Below are 18,490 nucleotides of genomic sequence, written 5' to 3'. Positions count from 1 at the left end.
ATTTAAAATTAATAATTAAAAAATGAGAGCATTTCTGCCAAAAGAAATATATAATAACATTCATGGTATCTTTATTCATAGTGTTATTAAAGAGTAAGCAATCAAAACATCCATCCACAGTAAAATGGGTGATCCAACTAGTCTATGCAGTGAGAATACTGCATACTCCATACACAAATGACCTTTGAACACATGGGTTTGAAGAGCATTGGTCCACTTATTCAGATACTTTTCAATTGTAAATACCACAGTATTATAACTCATGGTTGGTTGAATCTACAGATTGGAACCATGGATATGGAACGGCAGATACAAAGGGCCGACTGCAAAGTTACACACGACTTTCTGGCTGCAGAGAGGGCAGGCGCCTCTAGCCCCAGTGCTGTTCTAGGGTCAGCTGAACTACTCTCTGCTTGTTGTGCCTTGTGAAGATCGCTCAGTCACGTCCGACTCCTTGTGACCCCATGGACTGTAGCCCGCCAGGCTCCTCTGTCCATGGAATTCTCCAGGCAAGAATACTGGAGTGGGGTGCCATGCCCTCTTCCAGAGGATCTTCCTAACCCGGCGATCGAACTCAGGTCTCCTGCATTGCAGGCAGATTATTTACTGTTTGATCCAGCATGCTTACTAGCCCTTCATTAAAAACATTGAGCAAACGAGAACCCACCCCGTGGGTGTATGCATTTCTGTTCTGCTACCGCATCCTTGATTTTTCATAAGCACCGAACTTACAGAACACATATTTTTGTCCAGGAGATCAATCTTTTCAATTTATAGTCCATCCATTTACAAATCAATGACATATTAATAATCTGTTTTAAAAAGGCAAGCCACAGAGCAAGAGAAGGTTTTTGTACATATATACAGATATAGACCCAAACCACAGGAAAAAACTCTGTAAAGCTATTAGAAGAATACAAGAGACCAGTGGGCAAAAGGCTTCTCATCTTGTATTTTCCTGTATCCTTCCAGTTTTCCTGAAACTATGATATACTACTTGTATCTTTTTAATTAACTTATAGTCAATGATAAAACATGAATATATATTCCTTATAAAAAATTCAACAATCCAGATACAGCAAACGTTTCTGTTGCCCTCTAATCCTAGCTCCTTCTCTAATACCTAAAAAAAAAATGACTGAACTATTTAGGATGATTTTCCCAGATTTTTTTTCCCCTAATGGAGGCTTATTTTGTGGGCTTTGTTTGTTTGTTTTGCTTGTATGGCATAATGTGTGTCTTATCATGGAACTCACTTTCTTTCTACTTATTGTTATGTCTTTCACCATTTTCTATGTTGTATGTGCAAGACACCTTCATGCTTCATTCCAGTTTAAACGCCTTTCCTCTATGGACATATATCATCTCCTTCCTCCCTTCCTCCTCCTTTCTTTCTTTCTTTTCTGTTATTAGTCCTCCTATTTAATAAGAAGAATCAATATGTCATTTAAATATTTATTCCTGCTTCATAAATTAAAAAGTTCCCCGAAGCTCCTGCCTCATTCTAGTCTCAGAAAGCGCTGTCTTATCTTGGGGATTTCTCCAGCTGTCTAAGTAGAAAGCAGAGCTCACAGCCTCCCATGTGGCTCATGGGATCTTAGTTCCCATGAGGGGTTGAATCTGTGTCCTCAAAGTGGAAGCGCGAAGGGTCCTAACCACTGGACCACCAGGGAAGTCCCAAGCCCTGATTATTGCTCTGTCTCCTCCCCACTCAGATTCCCCTAAGGACGACGATCAGTACCGGAAACCCACGCTTTTGTTCTTTCACTTCTGCTACTGATGTGCTGTGTGACTTCAGGTGAGTTACACCCTCTCTGATCCTCTTTTCCTAACATGCATAGAGGAGGTTGGGCCATATAAACTGTTGGGGTCTCTCTTAGCTCTGAAGGCCTTTGATGTGAGTGTTCTGTTGACCGCAGTGGTATGTGCAACTGACGATGCAGGCAGGGATGCCTGAGACAGGATTTCCTTTCCTCGTAGCCCCGTCCACAGTCTGCCTCTTGGGGGTCTGTACGTGGGAAGTTAACTGATGCTCCTTGTGCAGAACAACTCATGAGAGACACTGGGAACTGGGGCCTCGGGGACCTGCCCTCCCCCACCTGCACGTCTCCTCATCTTCCTGAGGCCTTGAGTGGTTTCTCCTGTGTGTCTTATCCTTGTGACGTCTGATGGCTATGTTGCCATAGCAACCAGGCCCGCTGAACCATGTTTAAAAACCTGTTACCATAAAGAGGAACACGTAGTCCATTTTGAGGGGAACAGAGAGGCTATTACTCCCCACAAAATAGACTGTGTTTCAGAGACTGTCAGGAGGGAAGGGTCCAAGAGAAGAGCTGGTGCAGATCCCCGGCTGCAGAGACGAGGCACCGATGTGGACGGGGCCGGCTCGCTGCAGCTCACACGGTCAGAGGACGAACCCTCTCGGGCTCTCGTTCTGAGTCTGGGCTCTCACTGCGTCCTTGCCGCCTCTACCTCCACTTCACCTCCTTCCAAGTTCCTCCTCCTTCTGCCCCTCTCCCTGTGCCTCCAAGACGACCCTGCCAAACTGGACAACTGCAAATAGCCTGGCCCTTCACTCACCTTTTGGCTGCTTCTTCTCCAAACAGCGAAAGGGCCTTTAAAACAATAAATCAGAATCCGGCCCCCTCCAACCGCTTACAGCATCCTAAGGCTTCCCGTGGCGCCCCCTTGGCCCAGGACTGAGGCCCCGGCCTCTCCCACCTCAGCCCCAACCTGATCCACTCTGCTTCTTCACACCAGCTCACTCCAGGGTTCTCAGCATTTCTCAGAGACCTCATCATCTCCAAAACCAGCACATGCTTCCCAGCACCTGCGACTCGCGAGCTATCCTGTTTCCCTGTTTATTCTTTCACAGCACCTACCCTCTGCACTCACGTCTCTGGTTGTTTACCGCTTCTGTCATCACCCTCTCCAGAATAAAAATGGTGATTATTTGTCTGTCTTATTCATGGCCACTGACCTGCCACTTAAGGATGCACCTGGCAATGAGCAGGTTCTCAATACCCTTCTGCTGAATGTGTGTGTGGACAGAGGATGGCAGGAATGGATGCTGAAAGATGTTCCTGCTGCGTCCTGAGGACCATGCCTTTCCTTCCACAGCACTGGCTCTGCCCATTTCCCTGTGCCTAGAGGGCCAGGACCACCTGTGGATGACTTACAGGACCAGAGCTGAGTGGAGGGCGCTGGGAAGGTGTGGAGAACGCAGCCTCCATGAGCAAGCCACGAACAAGCTCTGTGTGGTCCCAAGGTGCAGAAGCACAGGGACTCGAGTTTTTGCCCAAACCAGTTATTTAGCTCTTACATGTCTTGGGGCTTCCCTTGTGGCTCAGCTGGTAAAGAATCTGCCTGCAATGCAGGAGACTGATCCCTGGGTTGGGAAGATCCCCCGGAGAAGGGCAAGGGTACCCAGTCCAGTGTTCTGGCCTGGAGAATTCCGTGGACTGTATAGTCCATGGGGTCGCAAAGAGTCAGACACGACTGAGCAACTTTCACTTTCATGTCTTACCTCCTTTCAGCCTCTAAACTGCCTTGCAGGGTGAGAATCCCTGTCTTCCATGACAACAAACGAAGAAAGCACTATGTGTTCTCCCCTCAGCCCGGAACAGCTGTCCCTGATTCTCCATGAGGCCAGTTCCTGATCAGTTTTCAGGCACCCTCCTCAGGGAGGTCCTCCCCTGCCCTCAAGACCACACTACAGGTGTACCCTCCAGACGTGGCAATCATCCCTCACAGCGCTTGTTCTGCTAGTAAACACATCGTTTCCATGTAGACGCTTTTCAGGGCAGGTCTCCTCTCCACCACTCAGGACATTGCTCTGCACCCCCCCAGCGCAATGCCTGGCCTGTGGTCGCAAGGAGTTATCTTGTATCTGACAAGTGAATGGAAACCCAGACTGACAGACTGCCGGGGCCCTGCTGCTAGTGGAAGGGGGGCAGTGGTGGGGAAAGCCAGGCCCCTCTGACTCCAGGACCTGCTTCTCCCAGTATCTGGGTGTCAGAGAGGTCTGAATGGAAAGGAGAGGAGTGCGTGCCCGCCCTGGAAGAGCGCATAGCTGAGCGGCAGGGCTCCCAGGTGGGATGTGCTGGAGGGGCCTCGGGCATCTGTTGCAGTGGGGGGAACCCTTCTAGCCTGGAGACACGCCAATTCCTGGGGCTTAGGACTCACCAGAGCTTGCTCGATAAGCAAGCAGAACAGGATGGCATTGCCCACCTCCCTCAGGCTCTGGAACACGTCAGTCTTGAGCTCTGCGTATTCGATGATGTCCTTCAGCTGGTGGTGAAAGAACTCCAGGATCCCTGGGAGGTGCAGGGGGAGGGTTAGTGGGAGGGTCATGCTAAGCACTGTATCTGCAATAGCTCATGTAACACTCATAAAAACACCCTGGAGCAGGCACTATGACCCCTCTTTTCAGATGAGGCTCAGAGAGGGTAAGTGGCATCTCCACAGTCACACAGCCAGTAAGTGGGGCAGCTGGCAATGAAAGCTAGAGCTATCGGCCCCAGCCCTTTCCTGCTCTGACTCACACTGACCCAGCACCCGGCATCTTGATATTTAGGAAAGACACCTGGTACTAAACTCATAGTCTCCACCCTTCCCCATCCCCCAGGCTCCAAACTCATTCCAGGTGCCGTCACTATCAGGGAAGGGAAGACTGGCTGACTTCTGTGCCCAGAGATTGAGTGGTGAAAACTCCTATTTCCTGACTTACCTTAGAAATGCCATGTTATGCCAGGCCTGGGGCATCAGTCTCCTCCAAATAGACACATGAAGGAAGGAATGTGGATGTGCTGAGCTAAGGAAGACCTTTACAACTAAACCTCGCTGCTCACAACCTAACGGTTCTCACGTTTGTGGACCTCTTCCAGCCTCCGGGCAGTGCTGTGAAGCAGGCCCAGCGGGCACCACTTATGTTCACTGATGGAAGATGATACTCTTGTCAGACAAATCAGGGGGATTAAAAATGGTCCAGGGCAATTTAGTGGCAGAGAGAGGGTGCAAACCCAGTGTTGTGATAGCCTGCTGCCATGTCAGCGAAGCAAATACTTCAAGGCACATTGCCAGAGCCCCCTTCCACCGTGGGATGGGTCTGGATTATTTTCCTATCACCACCCCCGCTCCTGGTTCCCCATCACCCACCTGGGGAGCCGTACTCATGCCGGGGCAGACGGCATATCTTGGGCATGACCTCGATCAGTGTTTTCACGTACTGGAGGATAGTCCCTTGGAGCTGACAAAGGAAGAGTACAAGATGAGTGAGTAATCCACGGCTGCTGCATATGAGTGTCTCAGGGCTGAATGCTGGGCCAGTGCGGGTGTACAGGGGTTCAGCTGAGACCTGTGGATAAGTGCTATGGATTGAATATCTGTTCTCCCCCCGAATACATATCTTGAAACCCTGATCCCCAGTATGGTTGTATTTGGAGATGGGGCCTTGGGAAGGAATTAGGTCATGAGGGAGGAGCCCTCAGGAAGGGATTAATGCCTTTAAAAGAGAGAGGAGAGGGAGCAAGAGAAAGACACTCTCTGCCACGTGAGGACACAGGGAGAAGACAGCTGTCTGTGAAGGAGGACGCTGCTCACACGCCGGCTCTGTGCTCTGGACTTTCCATCTCCAGAACCATGAGCAATGAACATCTGTCACTGAAGCACCCCGTCTATGCTGTATGTGTCAATGTATGTGTCCCAGCAGGATCTCTCCTAAGGGAGTGGGCCGGCCCCATCGCTCTTTGCAAGGGAACGAGGGCCTTTATAAGACAGAATAGAGGACGCTCTCATTATCCCCTTGGGCTCACAGACTTCAAGGAGGGGCAGTTTCTAGGCATGGGGTCCTTCCTGGGGTTGGGGCACTTACATGAGAGCTAAACGAAGATCTAAGATGAAGTGGGACCAGGGAGCTATGAAGATTGACACATCATCTAATTTATGCGCAGAATATGCATGGTTCATTCATCCCTCCCGTGTCTGTCGTAGACGCCTTTAATCAATTACCACATTTTCTTCTTTAAATTTAGCTTCACAACCTAGAACAACCCCTCATTATATACAGTTGCTACCAGAGGACTAAAGTTAGCAGACGAATTCTGCTTGCTATTCCTGACATAGATATGCTTTACTTTTATTTCTCTTTCATCATCTCAAACGTTCAAGAAAATCTTATTTAAATGTTTAAGGCTTGCTGCAGTGGTGTCCTGGTTAAATGAATGCTCACATGACCATACTTGGTGTGGATATAGAATGATGGCAAAGGGATACACAACTCTAGGCCAGTATCAGTGTTCAGCAAGAAATCCCAAGGGGAAGATGCGTGGTGACTGATTAGTGATATCTGCCAAGGGTGTGGGTGGAAAAAGCGGCAGCACATGTGTCATGGATTTGTCATGCTCAAATTAGATACTGCAGCGCAGGAGGCGGGTATGAGTGGTCATTGCGTGCGTGCATGCTAAGTCACTTCAGTCCTCCTTGTGACCCCATGGACTGTAGCCCACCAGGCTGCTCTGTCCATGGAATTCTCTAGGCAAGAATACTGGAGTGGGTTGCCATGCCCTCCTCCAGGGGATCTTCCCCACCCAGGGATCGAACCTGCATCTTTTGTCTCCTGCATTGGCAGGCAGATTCTTTGCCACTAGCGCCAGTAGGCCTTAAAGTCAAAGTCAAGATTGCTGAATTCAGTTAGCAAGTTCTAGGAGGAGCTCGGCATCAGAAAAGAAGAGGCAAAAAACCGCAGTTCAGAAAATGCATGAAATGTTACAGGGTGATAGGTGAGAGGAATCAGGGAACAAGGGCAAAGCATTCCCTGGGTGATTCCTACAGACAGAGCTGAAGAGCCTGTTACTGGATTTTTCAGGCCGGGTTAAAAAGTAAAAGCAGGTCTCATTGCTCTCCACTGGGCCCCTCCCAGGGCCCCTTCCTCACCAAGCTTTTGACAATCTTCAGCAGTTCCTCCATGACCACAGCAATGCCCTGGTAACCGAGGAGTCTGCAGATGGTCTTGAAATGCGGGGGCCCCACAAAGTTCCTGTAGGAGCTGTAGATGTGGCTGTAGGCGATGTTGAGAGGCTGGAAAACAGAGGATGTGGCCAAGTCAGTGGCAGAGAACTGAATGCACACTACATGAGTCCTGGCAGGAGGTGTTTCAATCACAGAAGGATAGAAGCTTGACATCCTTGTTCTCTCACTGGGGAACCCCTATGAATACATTTTGCAAGATGCTACTAGAGAGTGGTGGTCAGTGACCACAGGATGGAGCATCTGATGGGGCAGCAATTCCCTAACAGAACAGGAGAAAGGGCCTCCAAGCAAATATCTTTTTATAAAATAGGACTCATGCTACACTTGACTGTCCACACACAAACCAGCACTTTCACTCTTGAGCCCCAGGGTAAGGGTGAAACAAATGCTTTTCTTTCTCTAGGGGCATTTTCAATGCTAGGAACTGGCTGGAAGAACCTTGGTGAAACCTCAATAGCTGATTCATCGTTGCCTTCTTTCTACTTCAAGGTGTCTTCATCTATCACAGGGTGAGGTCTTGAGAACTAAGAGGCCTGAGGGGAAGGAGACCTCTGCCAACCACGTGGGAAAACCATACAGGAATTTTGAGCCTCAGCTTCTTCATCTATGAAATGAGTGGGTTGGATTAGAACATTGGTTTTGAAGCTTTTCGAGTAGCAATAAAAAATTAAAAAAAAAAAAGATGTCCCAGAAATAAATACAGGAAACAGACCAAAGCTGAGATGTTCTGATTGGGTGCTGGTTGAGGGCCCAGAGCCCTGACCACTGAAGGGCCACCTCCACTGTCCTCTGGACCCCATGAGATGCTGTTGCTGAATTAGTGGAACCTCTTTAAGGTCTTTCTGTCTGAGAATACAGGATCAAAATAAAGGGCTCTGAGTTGGTCTCACTTAGCTAGGTGAGATGGAGAAGGCAATGGCACCCCACTCCAGTACTCTTGCCTGGAAAATCCCAGGGATGGTGGAGCCTTGTGGGCGACCGTCTATGGGGTCGCACAGAGTCGGACACGACTGAAGTGACTTAGCAGCAGCAGCAGCTAGGTGAGACACTGAAGTTATCAGTGACTTTGTTTTGAAATGTTCCCACTTATGGACCACCTCATGCCAGGCTTCATGAAGCCCTCCAAGTGCATTTTCAATTAATTCACACAACCCATGAATGTGATCTGTGATCTGTACAATTCTAGGCCCCATTTCACAGATGAGGGAACTGAGGCTCAGGATGGTAAGCAGCTTGCTCAAGGTCACACAGTTCATAGGTAACTGAGCCCTGTCTGAACCCAGGTGGTTATGATCCCAAAGCCCAAGTTTTTAACCTCTGCCTACAAAGGTGAACTTTGGAAGCAGAATTATTACATAAACCCTAAACATTTTTTTTTTTTTAAGAAAAAACTTCACTCTAACCTTTAGATTTGAGTACAGTTCTCCCTATCTGGAATTGTAAAAATCTTGTATACAGAGCATGCAAATATGTAAAGACCACATCTGTAATCTATTAGCTGGCTAATTAGAAATCCTACATGAATTAAAAAGAAACTGTGGTGGTGCTTCTGGAGTTCTGCAAGATTCTCAGCTCCGTCTGGAGCCATCAGGGAAGATTCCATTATGTTCAGCCTAGGTTTTGCATCAAGTATGTTTTACTATATTCTAAACTTCACAAACAAGCATCACAATCATGGTACCCTCTAATAAGAAGGATACACGAGGAACACAATTAGAGTGTCCACTAATAGCAAGAAATCGTGAGGAATCACAAGCCCACTCATCCAACAGGCTGAATAACAGTTCTCTTGCTAAGTTAATGCCTATATATGGAGAGGCTTGGAGTTTGAGAGTGGAGAAGGAAATGGCAACCCACTCCAGTATTCTTGCCTGGAAAACCCCATGGACAGAGGAGTCTGGTGGAGTCAGACATGACTTAGTGACTGAGCATGCACACACAGTGTGAAAAAACAGCACTCTGCACTCAACACTGGTGTGTTGTCACAGTAAAACTCTGCCTAAGCCTGGAGGAGGGACACCTTGTAGGTAGTTACTATAGATTTCTAAATGGGGTAGGGCAGGAGCAGTGTCTATGGGGAGGGAAAATATAACTGATTAAAAAGCATGATGTTCACAGAGGCTGATGATCAGCAAATCCTGGAGTAAATAAATTGTTGAGTTTGATATAGTCAACCACGGAGCCAGGCCATGTAACTTTCTGTGTGCGGAGCAAACCATTTTAGTGTCTCTGTAACCGGCCACCCTGCCAAACAGACAGGGACCAGAGAGAGGGGAGTGAGGCACCAGGGCACACGTGGCAGAAGGGGCTCCCCCTCCCAAGTGAGTGCATCTCAGCTCTGGCTCTGTAATCAAAGCCCACTCCATAGTCTCCTGCCCCCTCTCCAGGGATGAGAGGGGGGAAAAACAAACAGCAGACACACCATGGCTTCCCCCTGGTGGTGGCTAGATGATGGAAATGTCCCACATGTTGACTGGGTTCTTGACTACACACATGTATACATGTGTCAAAATTCATGAAACTATATGCACACATGATCTGTGCATGTTACTGACTAAACGGTTGTGCCCTCACCCCCTAATTCTTTTGTTGAAATCTTAAATCCCTATTGTGATGGTATTAGGAGGTGGGACTTTGGGGAGGTAATTAAGTCATGAGGGTGGTATCCTCATCAATGAGATTAGTGCCCTGGGAGGAAGGCACATGAAAATGCTCTCTCCCTCTCCCCCTCCCCTTCCTCTCTCTCTTTTTCCCTCCCCACCTGCACCTCCCCTCTCTTCTCCACATGTACTAGAAGAAGGCTATCTGCAAACCAGCAAGTGGGCTTTCATCAGACATGGAATCTGCTGGCACCTTGATCCCGGACACCCCACCCTCTAGAACTGTGAGAAATCTTTGCTGTCTAAGCCATCCAGTTACTGTATTTCTTGTTACAGCAGCCTAAACAAAGACAGTGCATTTTATTGCTTATGATTATACTTCAATAACAAAAGGAAATTAAAAAGCCCACTGGGGTATATCATAGTCCAATTCACTTCCCAACATTTGCTTTCAAAGATTAAAAAGCAAAAACCTGATTTGAGTTCCCTCCCAAAGAGACTGCAGCTTGAGCCCTCACGGGCACAGGAGAGGGATGGCTGGGTTGCACTCACAGTCCGAGGGGTACCACATGGACTCATCCCTAGGGGAGCTTCCTCCTCACCCTCCCCACCTGGAGCTGGGCCTCTCTTCTGAACCCAGTGAAGCTCTGAGCATATTCAGTGTCTTTTTCAAATATCCTGTGAAGGGAATTTTTGAACAGCACGGAACTTTCAAGTGGTTATTCCTAGAGGGGACAGAAAGCAATCAGCTACTTTCTTCCCCTTTTTGATTCTCTGACTTCTTTTCTTGCTTTGTCTGAGTCTAGAGTTATTTACTGGGGTGAGCACACCTGAGTTCAAATTCCAATTCCATAAATTTACTAGCTAGATGATCCTGAGCAAATTATTTAAACTCTCTTAGCCTTGGTAGCTCAGACAGTATAGAACCTGCCTGCAATGCAGAAGACCCAGGTTTGATCCCAGGGTCGGGAAGATCCCTGGAGGAGGATGTGGCAACCCACTCCAGTATTTGCCTGGAGAATCCCATGGACAGAGGAGCCTGCTGGGCTACAGTCCATGGGGTCGCAAAGAGTCGGACATGACTGAGCGACTAACATGTTCACTGTTTTTTCACTCCCTAAGTAAAGATAATACCAGCTCTGGGAGGATTGTACAAGATTTAAATGAGGTGACATATATACAGCTCTTAGCATGGTACCAGGCACGCTGGAAGCATTGGCTGAAATAAGAGCCCTTCATATTCCTTTCCTTTGGTAACTGGAAAGTAAAGACTAAGAAAATACAGCTTCCTGATCAAATTTCTCCCAGATGCTTTGGCTACAGTCACGATTCTCTGAATCTGGAGAGTACATCTATGGGGTAAAATTTCGTACAACACAGTGCATATCCTACACGGGGACAGATGTGACAGAGGGCAGAGTTGATATCAGCTGATGGAAGATACCCGCCCCCCCCAATGCAGATTTTGCTCAGTATTTGGAACATTATAAAAATAGGAGCTGTCCAACAACAGACTGCACTGAGTGGAGACTGAGACAGGGGGATGTTAGGAGGTTGCTCTGCCTGGGACAGAGGGTGGGAATAGATGTGTTATTACCTACCCACCCCCCCCCACCCCCGCCCCAAAGGTGCAAGCTCCACTGCGGTCTCCCCTGTGCTCATCCTTCTTAGCAGCCTCCTTAGCCACCACCCCCACCCAAGGAGCTTCTAACACAAGGTTCCCTTGGCACTTCCTGGCAAGCACAAATAAAAATGGAGTTGGGTAGATGGAAACTCTTCAGCAGCTCTTGTCAGAGTTCCAAGCAGAGAAGAATTTTGGAATTGTTTAATCACACACAGGGCTGAAAAAAGTCCCCCTTACAAACCCACACACAGGAGGCCTCTTGTTGACATTCCTCTATTACTCTTGGATTCTGGTCTGGACCATTCAGGCCTCAGTTGATGGCCCAAACTCAGGAAGGACCAGCATGAAATGAGCAGAATTCAAATCCTCTTTCTAAGTGAACAAGGTCCCCTCATTCTCCAACCGCCGCCCCCCACCCCACCCTCCCGACCCAACACACCACACCCATGCAGGTGGAAACACACACACACACGCATGCTGGGAAGTACATGCACACACACCCACAGGGCACCCATCTGACCTGCTGGTTCAGTAGGAGGCTGGGCCCTATTGAGAAAATGTGGGAATATGGGAGCCGGGGCATTTTCTGAGGTTTGGCAAGGAAAAACAGGAATGCAACATGACTTGAGACACTGGAAACTTGCTACAGGTCTCTATATAGAACCAATCCTGTTAACTGACTTGGGCTACAATCAGTGCCTGCATTTAGAACTAATTATGTACCTTGTTTAGGATGTCTTGCTTAAAATTAAGCTTTGTTAAAACCATCTTGCTCACAATAGAGATCTTTATGAGATCTCAAAAAATAATCCTGATTCAGGAATTGGAGCCATAATATCAATGTGTGACATAGATGAGTATTTGTTTAAAAGTGAAATAGCATTTTAAGGAGAGAAAAAAAAGCTGAGTTGATCTGGCAGATTCTGGGCACTGTAATATTCTCTATAAGTGGACTTTTTAAAAAATTGTGGTAAAATATTCATGACATGAAAGCTACCCTTTTAACCATTCAGAAGTGTTGTAGATGGACTTTTAGTCATCAAGTGTCTATCTTTCACCAGATGATAAACAAGACCAACCACTCCAAACAGGCAAGGCTGTTTATTTGGCAAATCAAATTTGCAAGCAATTTGCATCTCTGCTTTCTGGAATCACAATTGCTGTTTTCAGAAATCCCAAGAGGAATTAAAACTGTTTCTAATTTCCTGTTTTAGTTACAATTTCTCTAATGTCCCTTGAGCAATTTGCATGCCATCAGCCCACCAACACAAACATAGCTCTAATTCAGAGAGGGAGAGAGCTGGAGCTTCACTCTAAAACCTGCAGGTAAATGAGGATGCAGGTAAATGCATAAAACAGTAATGTCATTCTTGTTGGGAAGACCACAGAATGAGATGATTGAAAGAACTGATAAATCCTAAGTTACAGGTTCAAATCCATTGGAGGGAGTGGGTAAAAGTGCTGATGTTCTGTCTGTCCCTTTTTGACATCTGGTGAGCCATAGGGCTGGTTCTCCAACATCGGGGTGTCTTTTTGGTCTTCTCGGCTCAGAGTTTGAAAGATCTAAGTAGAGACCTTAAGAAATAACTCTTCTCCTGTTTTCTGTCCCATGAATAAAGTCTTTTGGAGAAGGCAAGAGGGAGAACAGGAACCAAACCCTCCTGTTCTGAGGTACCCTATCAACACAACAATATCTAGAGTTGCCAAAAGTTTTTTGGAGGAAACCAGTGATGCTGCTTTTAAAAAATTCTGTACTCATATGATGATACACAAGTGTATCATAGTTCCCTGTTCATGAATCTTTTTACACCATTCCCTTGTAATTGTCCAGTTGTATTTGTTTCTCCATGGCTGCTGTAACAAATTACCATAAATCTTATGGCTTAAAACAACAGAAGTTTATTCTCATAGATCTGGAAGTCATAACCCAAAATCAGTATCACTGGGCCAATGTCAAAGTCAGCATGGCCATACTCCCTTTAGAAGCTTGAGGCAAGAATCCGTTCCTTGCCTCTTCCAGCTCTGGTGGCTGCCAGCATTCCCTGGGTGGTGGCTGCATCACTAATGGTGATCTTCAGATCCTTCTGCTGAGATCTGGCCTTCTCTTCTGTGTGTGTAGCCTTCCTCTGCCTCTCTATTATGGGGACACTAGTGATGGCCTTTAGGACTCATCCTGATAAACCAGGATAATATTCCCATCTCAAGATCCTTTACTTGATCATATATGCAAAGCCATTTTCCCAAATAAAGCAACATTTCCAGGTCTAGGATTAGGATCTGGTATCTCTGGGGGCCATAAGCAGCCTTTGAGACCAGGTAACACAGGTATAATCATCCCCATTTAGCAGAGGATGAATTTAAAGCCCAAGTGAAGGACTTCGCCTGGTGGTCCAGTGGTTAAGGATCCGCCTGCCAGCACTATTTACAATAGCTAGGACACGGAAGCAACCTAGATGTCCATCAACAGATGAATGGATAAAGAAGTTGTGGTACATATACACAATGGAATATTACTCAGCCATAAAAGGAACACATTTGAGTCAGTTCTAATGAGGTAGATGAACCTAGAGCCTATTATACAGAGTGAAGTAAGTCAGAAAGAGAAAAACAAATATTGTATATTAATGCATATCTATGGAATATAGAGAGATGCTTCTGATCAACCTATTTGCAGGGCAGCAGTGGAGATGCAGACATAGAGAACAGACTTATGGACAAGGGCCGGGGAGAGGAAGGAGAGGGTGAGATGAATGGAGAGAGTAGCAAGGAAGCATATACACTAACATATGGAAATGGATAGCCAACGGGAATTTGCTGTATGACTCAGGGAAATCGACCGGGGCTCGGTAACAACCTAAAGGGGTGGGAATGGGTGGCAGGTGTGAGGGAGCTTCAAAAGAGAGGAGACATATGTACACCTATGGCTAATTCATATTAAGGTATGGCAGAAATCAAACCAATATTGCAAAGCAATCATCAATCAATTAAAAATAAATAAAAATTAAAAAGTAGACAATAGTAAAAAGAGATTTCATCTTCCTATGCTTAAGAAATATTAAAATATATAAAATCTTACACTTCATATTCACTTTTAAGAGTTTTTCCCCTAATTTCCTTTTCCTAGAGTATATATACATGATCACCTGTGTTTGCTTATTATCTATCAAATGATATTTATCTTGATTATCTATGTTATCATCACTTGATTTTCTCTGAGAAACACTGTCCAATAATGTTGCAATAAATAATATGTGTGTGTCATTTAAAAAAAAGAAAAAAAAGCATCCACCTGCCAGTGCAGGGGACACGAGTTCAATTCCTGGTCTGGGAAGATTCCTCATGCCTCAGGTCAGCTAAGCTCATGAGCCACAACTACTGCAGCGGGCACACTCTAGAGCCCACGCTCTGCAACAAGAGAAGCCACTGCAGTGAGAAGCCCATGCACAGCAAGGAAGAGCAGTGTCCGCCCGCCACAACTAGAGAAAGCCCACGTGCGGCAATGAAGAGCGGTGCCCACCTGCTGCAACTAGAGAAAGCCCACGCACACCAATGAAGAGCGGTGCCTGCCCGCCGCAACTAGAGAAAGCCCGTGCACGGCAATGAAGAGCGGTGCCCGCCCGCCGCAACTGGAGAAAGCCCACGCACAGCAATGAAGAGCAGTGCCCGCCCGCCGCAACCAGAGAAAGCCCGTGCACGGCAATGAAGACTCAGTGCAACCAAAAAAAACTTAGGAAACTTAAGGAAAGTCAGAAAGCCCAAGTGAAGTGAAGTGACTCTCCTGCAGTGAAATACAAGATGATATTCTGCCATATCTACCAACTGCCAAAATAACAAAATTCTTCTGGACTGGGGGATAAATAATATTGTATAGCCTGGGAGAGGTGCCACACAGATAAGATAGTAGTGGCAGGAAGTCGGGTGGCGCTGCTGATGGTGTTGTGGGGCCAGGGCAGATTCCCTTGCTCGGGCCCCATGTGAAGTGCTGGCACCCAGGTATGGAGCAGGCTGAGATGCACCCAGCTTGCTGCAGCAAAGCCCTGGTTTCTAGACCCCAAGGACTATGGCTTCATGGAGAGGCACGGCAAGCGTAGAATGAATTTCCCTGAGGTCAAATCAAGGCTCACAGTGGGGCACTGTTTAGCCACCAACAACCAAATCAAACAAAACATCACATCACCAATCTCCAAAGACCAAAACACAATTGAGAAGTTATTGGTATAATTTAAGAAATGATTTGTGCCACAATCTATATCACTTGGGAGGCTGTTTTATGATAGAACTCTACAATTCACTTACAGAATAACATTTTTTAAATGTTTTGACCCATATACTAATTTTGGTGACCAGTTGCTAAAGGTTTTTGACCTTTAATATTACCCTTAACCCTAAGTGTCATGAACCTCTATCCATAGTTCATCAGGCACTCTATCTATCAGATCTAGTCCCTTAAATCTATTTCTCACTTCCACTGTATAATCATAAGGGATTTGATTTAGGTCATACCTGAATGGCCTAGTGGTTTTCTCGACTTTCTTCAAGACCAACCTAGATAGCATATTCAAAAGCAGAGACATTACTTTGCCAACGAAGGGCCGTCTAGTCAAGGCTATGGTTTTTCCAGTGGTCATGTATGGATGTGAGAGTTGGACAGTGAAGAAAGCTGAGTGCCGAAGAATTGATGCTTTTGAACTGTGGTGTTGGAGAAGACTCTTGAGAGTCCTTGGACTGCAAGGAGATCCAACCAATCCCTCCTAAAAGAAATCAGTCCTGAATATTCATTGGAAGGACTGATGCTGAAGCTGAAACTTCAGTACTTTGGCCACCTCATGTGAAGGGTTGACTCATCGGAAAAGACTCTGATGCTGGGAGGGATTGGGGGCAGGAGGAGAAGGCGACGACAGAGGATGAGATGGCTGGATGGCATCACTGACTTGATGGACGTGAGTTTGAGTGAACTCTGGGAGTTGGTGATGGACAGGGAGGCCTGGCGTGCTGCAATTCATGGGGTTGCAAAGAGTCGAACATGACTGAGCGACTGAACTGAACTGAACCCTAAGTGACACAGCTCTTAGGCAGGGGAACCTAGACGCCAGACTCCATAAGAGGAAACACTTGTGGATTGTATTTCTCAAATGTAGCTGATTTTCTCCCGGCTTCTATCTGCTACTTTCAGGTGTCCCTCTGAGATCTTTCAGTTCCTTGCCTGTTCCCATCACCCTGGAATCCACCAAATTGCAAAGTCCTGTCTCCAGCTCTCAGAGGAGTCAACCACAAGGCAAACAGCTACTGTTGACCACTCCTGACTGAAGATCGGCCCAAAGGGGAGATCAGCACCAAAGAGGCCGGCTGGGAGCTTGGGGTCTGGACCAACAGACCTCAGTGCAGGGATCTGCGCTGCCACTGCCTAGCTTTGTGATACTTGTCAAGTCACTTAATCCCTCTGAGCCTCAGTTTCTCCCTTTATACAATGATGGTAAGAGGGCCTACCTCAAAGAGTTCCCCATGGGTAAAATGAGAAAAAACATGCAAAACACACCAAAATGTTCTCAGTGGTTATTTCTGAGTAGTTTGTGTTTGACTACTGTCTTTGAACTTTCTGATACTTTTTATGTACAATGAGGAGACACATTTAAAAAACATAGCTGTTTTAAGGAGAGAGAGAGGGAAGGAAGCATAATGCAGACGGCACACCTTGTCCATCACAGCCTCTGGATGAAGCTACAGCCAACTTAGGCAATGGCTCATGTCCACGGACCTTGCCTTCTAAATAATAAGAGCCATGGGGTCGCAAAGGGTCGGACACCACTGAGCGACTTCACTAACTCACTCACTCACTATTCCTAAGCCCAGCACTCCAGAGATGGGTTCATCTCACTGCTCCAACATCATCAAGCAGGTCATATTAATATTTGTCTTTTACAGAAGAATTAACCAAGGCCTAGGACAGTCAGAAAATTTGTCCAAGGCCATAGAGGCAGGATCTGAACCCAGACTGGGGTCTTCAGCCACTGGGTGGCAATCAGTTTTGGGGCCAGAGCATGCCCCCTCGCAACTATCCCTTCACTGCCACCTTCAGGGAGGGAGCAGGGATGCCGCTTTTGGCTGGTTTCCTCTGCAGTGACTTAATTGCTGGTGTAAACCAGCCAGAGGCCCCCAGGCCTGACAGCTGAAGAGGACACCATTTGGGTGACTGCAGAAGGGTGACTGCACCCTGAAGGTGGAGACAGTGAGGAGCTTGGCTGGGTGCGATCTTCTGAGTCAAGTGTGCCCATGTGGCGTGTCTCACCCATAAGGGCTCACTGGGTGCTCTGGGTGCTGCTGGTGAATGGTGACGACCCAAGGGAGCAGGATGAGCCCTGGCATTGGAGTCAGGGTTCCTTGGACCCGGATTCCCCTCTTGGCTCCGCCACTCATCAGTCCCCCGGCCTGGGGAAACCTTTCCTTCTCTTGGCATCTGTGAACCAAGAGGACATCTAACCTCACATTCTCCCAGTGCCTCAGCTTCTCAAATAAAAAGCTCAGTGTGAAAAACGCCATCCAGGAGCACTAAAAATAAATTCTCGTTTTTGGTGGCAAAGGCTTGAGCTTCATCTTGTCACTCCACAGGTCCCCTAACTCTGGTATTTTTATTCCCCTCAAAATAACCTTTTCAAAAGGCATCTGCAAACTAGTTCACTGGCCTATCTGAGAAGGACGCTGTGATGCTCTGCAGGGACTCACCGTTAGCACGCATCACAGCAGATTCCAGCCAGACACCTGGGAAGACTGAATGTCACAGGAAGCACAGAGCAAGTGTCTAATTGATGGACACCCGGCATCCCGACACCCCACGTCTCACAGAGACCGTTGGCCTGGGCAGGGTCTGTGACTCACTGGGCAGCTTTTATAACTCTTTGATTATCACTGATGTGAATCAAAAGGAGACCTTGGTGGGTTCACTTGGATACTTTGGCCAAAAACCAAGAAGAAAAAAGATGACTTTTTAAAAACACCTAGCTTGTGTTTTATTGTTATATGATTCAGGCCTAGATCCATCTGAGCAAGGGCTGCTGTAGCAAATTACCAGAAACATGATGGCTTCAAACATTAGGAATTTAATCACTCACAGTTCCAGAGGCCTGAAATCAAGGTGCCGACAGGGCCGTGCACCCTCTGAAAGCTCCAGGGGAGAAAGCTTCCTTGCATCTTCCAGTTCCTCCTGGCTTATGGCAGCATCGCTTCAGTGGGCTTCTGCCCT

The 18,490-nt window shown here is 47.0% G+C and overlaps 1 protein-coding gene across 3 annotated transcripts in view; it reads right to left on the bottom strand.

The window, feature by feature from the left end:
- CYFIP2 (cytoplasmic FMR1 interacting protein 2) overlaps positions 1–18,490 on the bottom strand; it is a 109,626-nt gene that overhangs the window by 30,957 nt on the left and 60,179 nt on the right. For all 3 annotated transcript variants that reach the window (XM_068981260.1, XM_068981261.1, XM_068981262.1), the window contains 3 exons: positions 6,934–7,077; positions 5,158–5,248; positions 4,186–4,316 (listed from right to left, as the gene is read on the bottom strand). In XM_068981260.1, coding sequence (XP_068837361.1) covers positions 4,186–4,316; positions 5,158–5,248; positions 6,934–7,077 — 366 coding nt within the window. The remainder of the gene's footprint in view (positions 1–4,185; positions 4,317–5,157; positions 5,249–6,933; positions 7,078–18,490) is intronic.

Source organism: Capricornis sumatraensis, chromosome 9, assembly GCF_032405125.1.
Source record: "Capricornis sumatraensis isolate serow.1 chromosome 9, serow.2, whole genome shotgun sequence".
Lineage (NCBI taxonomy): Eukaryota > Metazoa > Chordata > Mammalia > Artiodactyla > Bovidae > Capricornis > Capricornis sumatraensis.
This window is presented reverse-complemented; position numbering and strand designations above follow the sequence as displayed.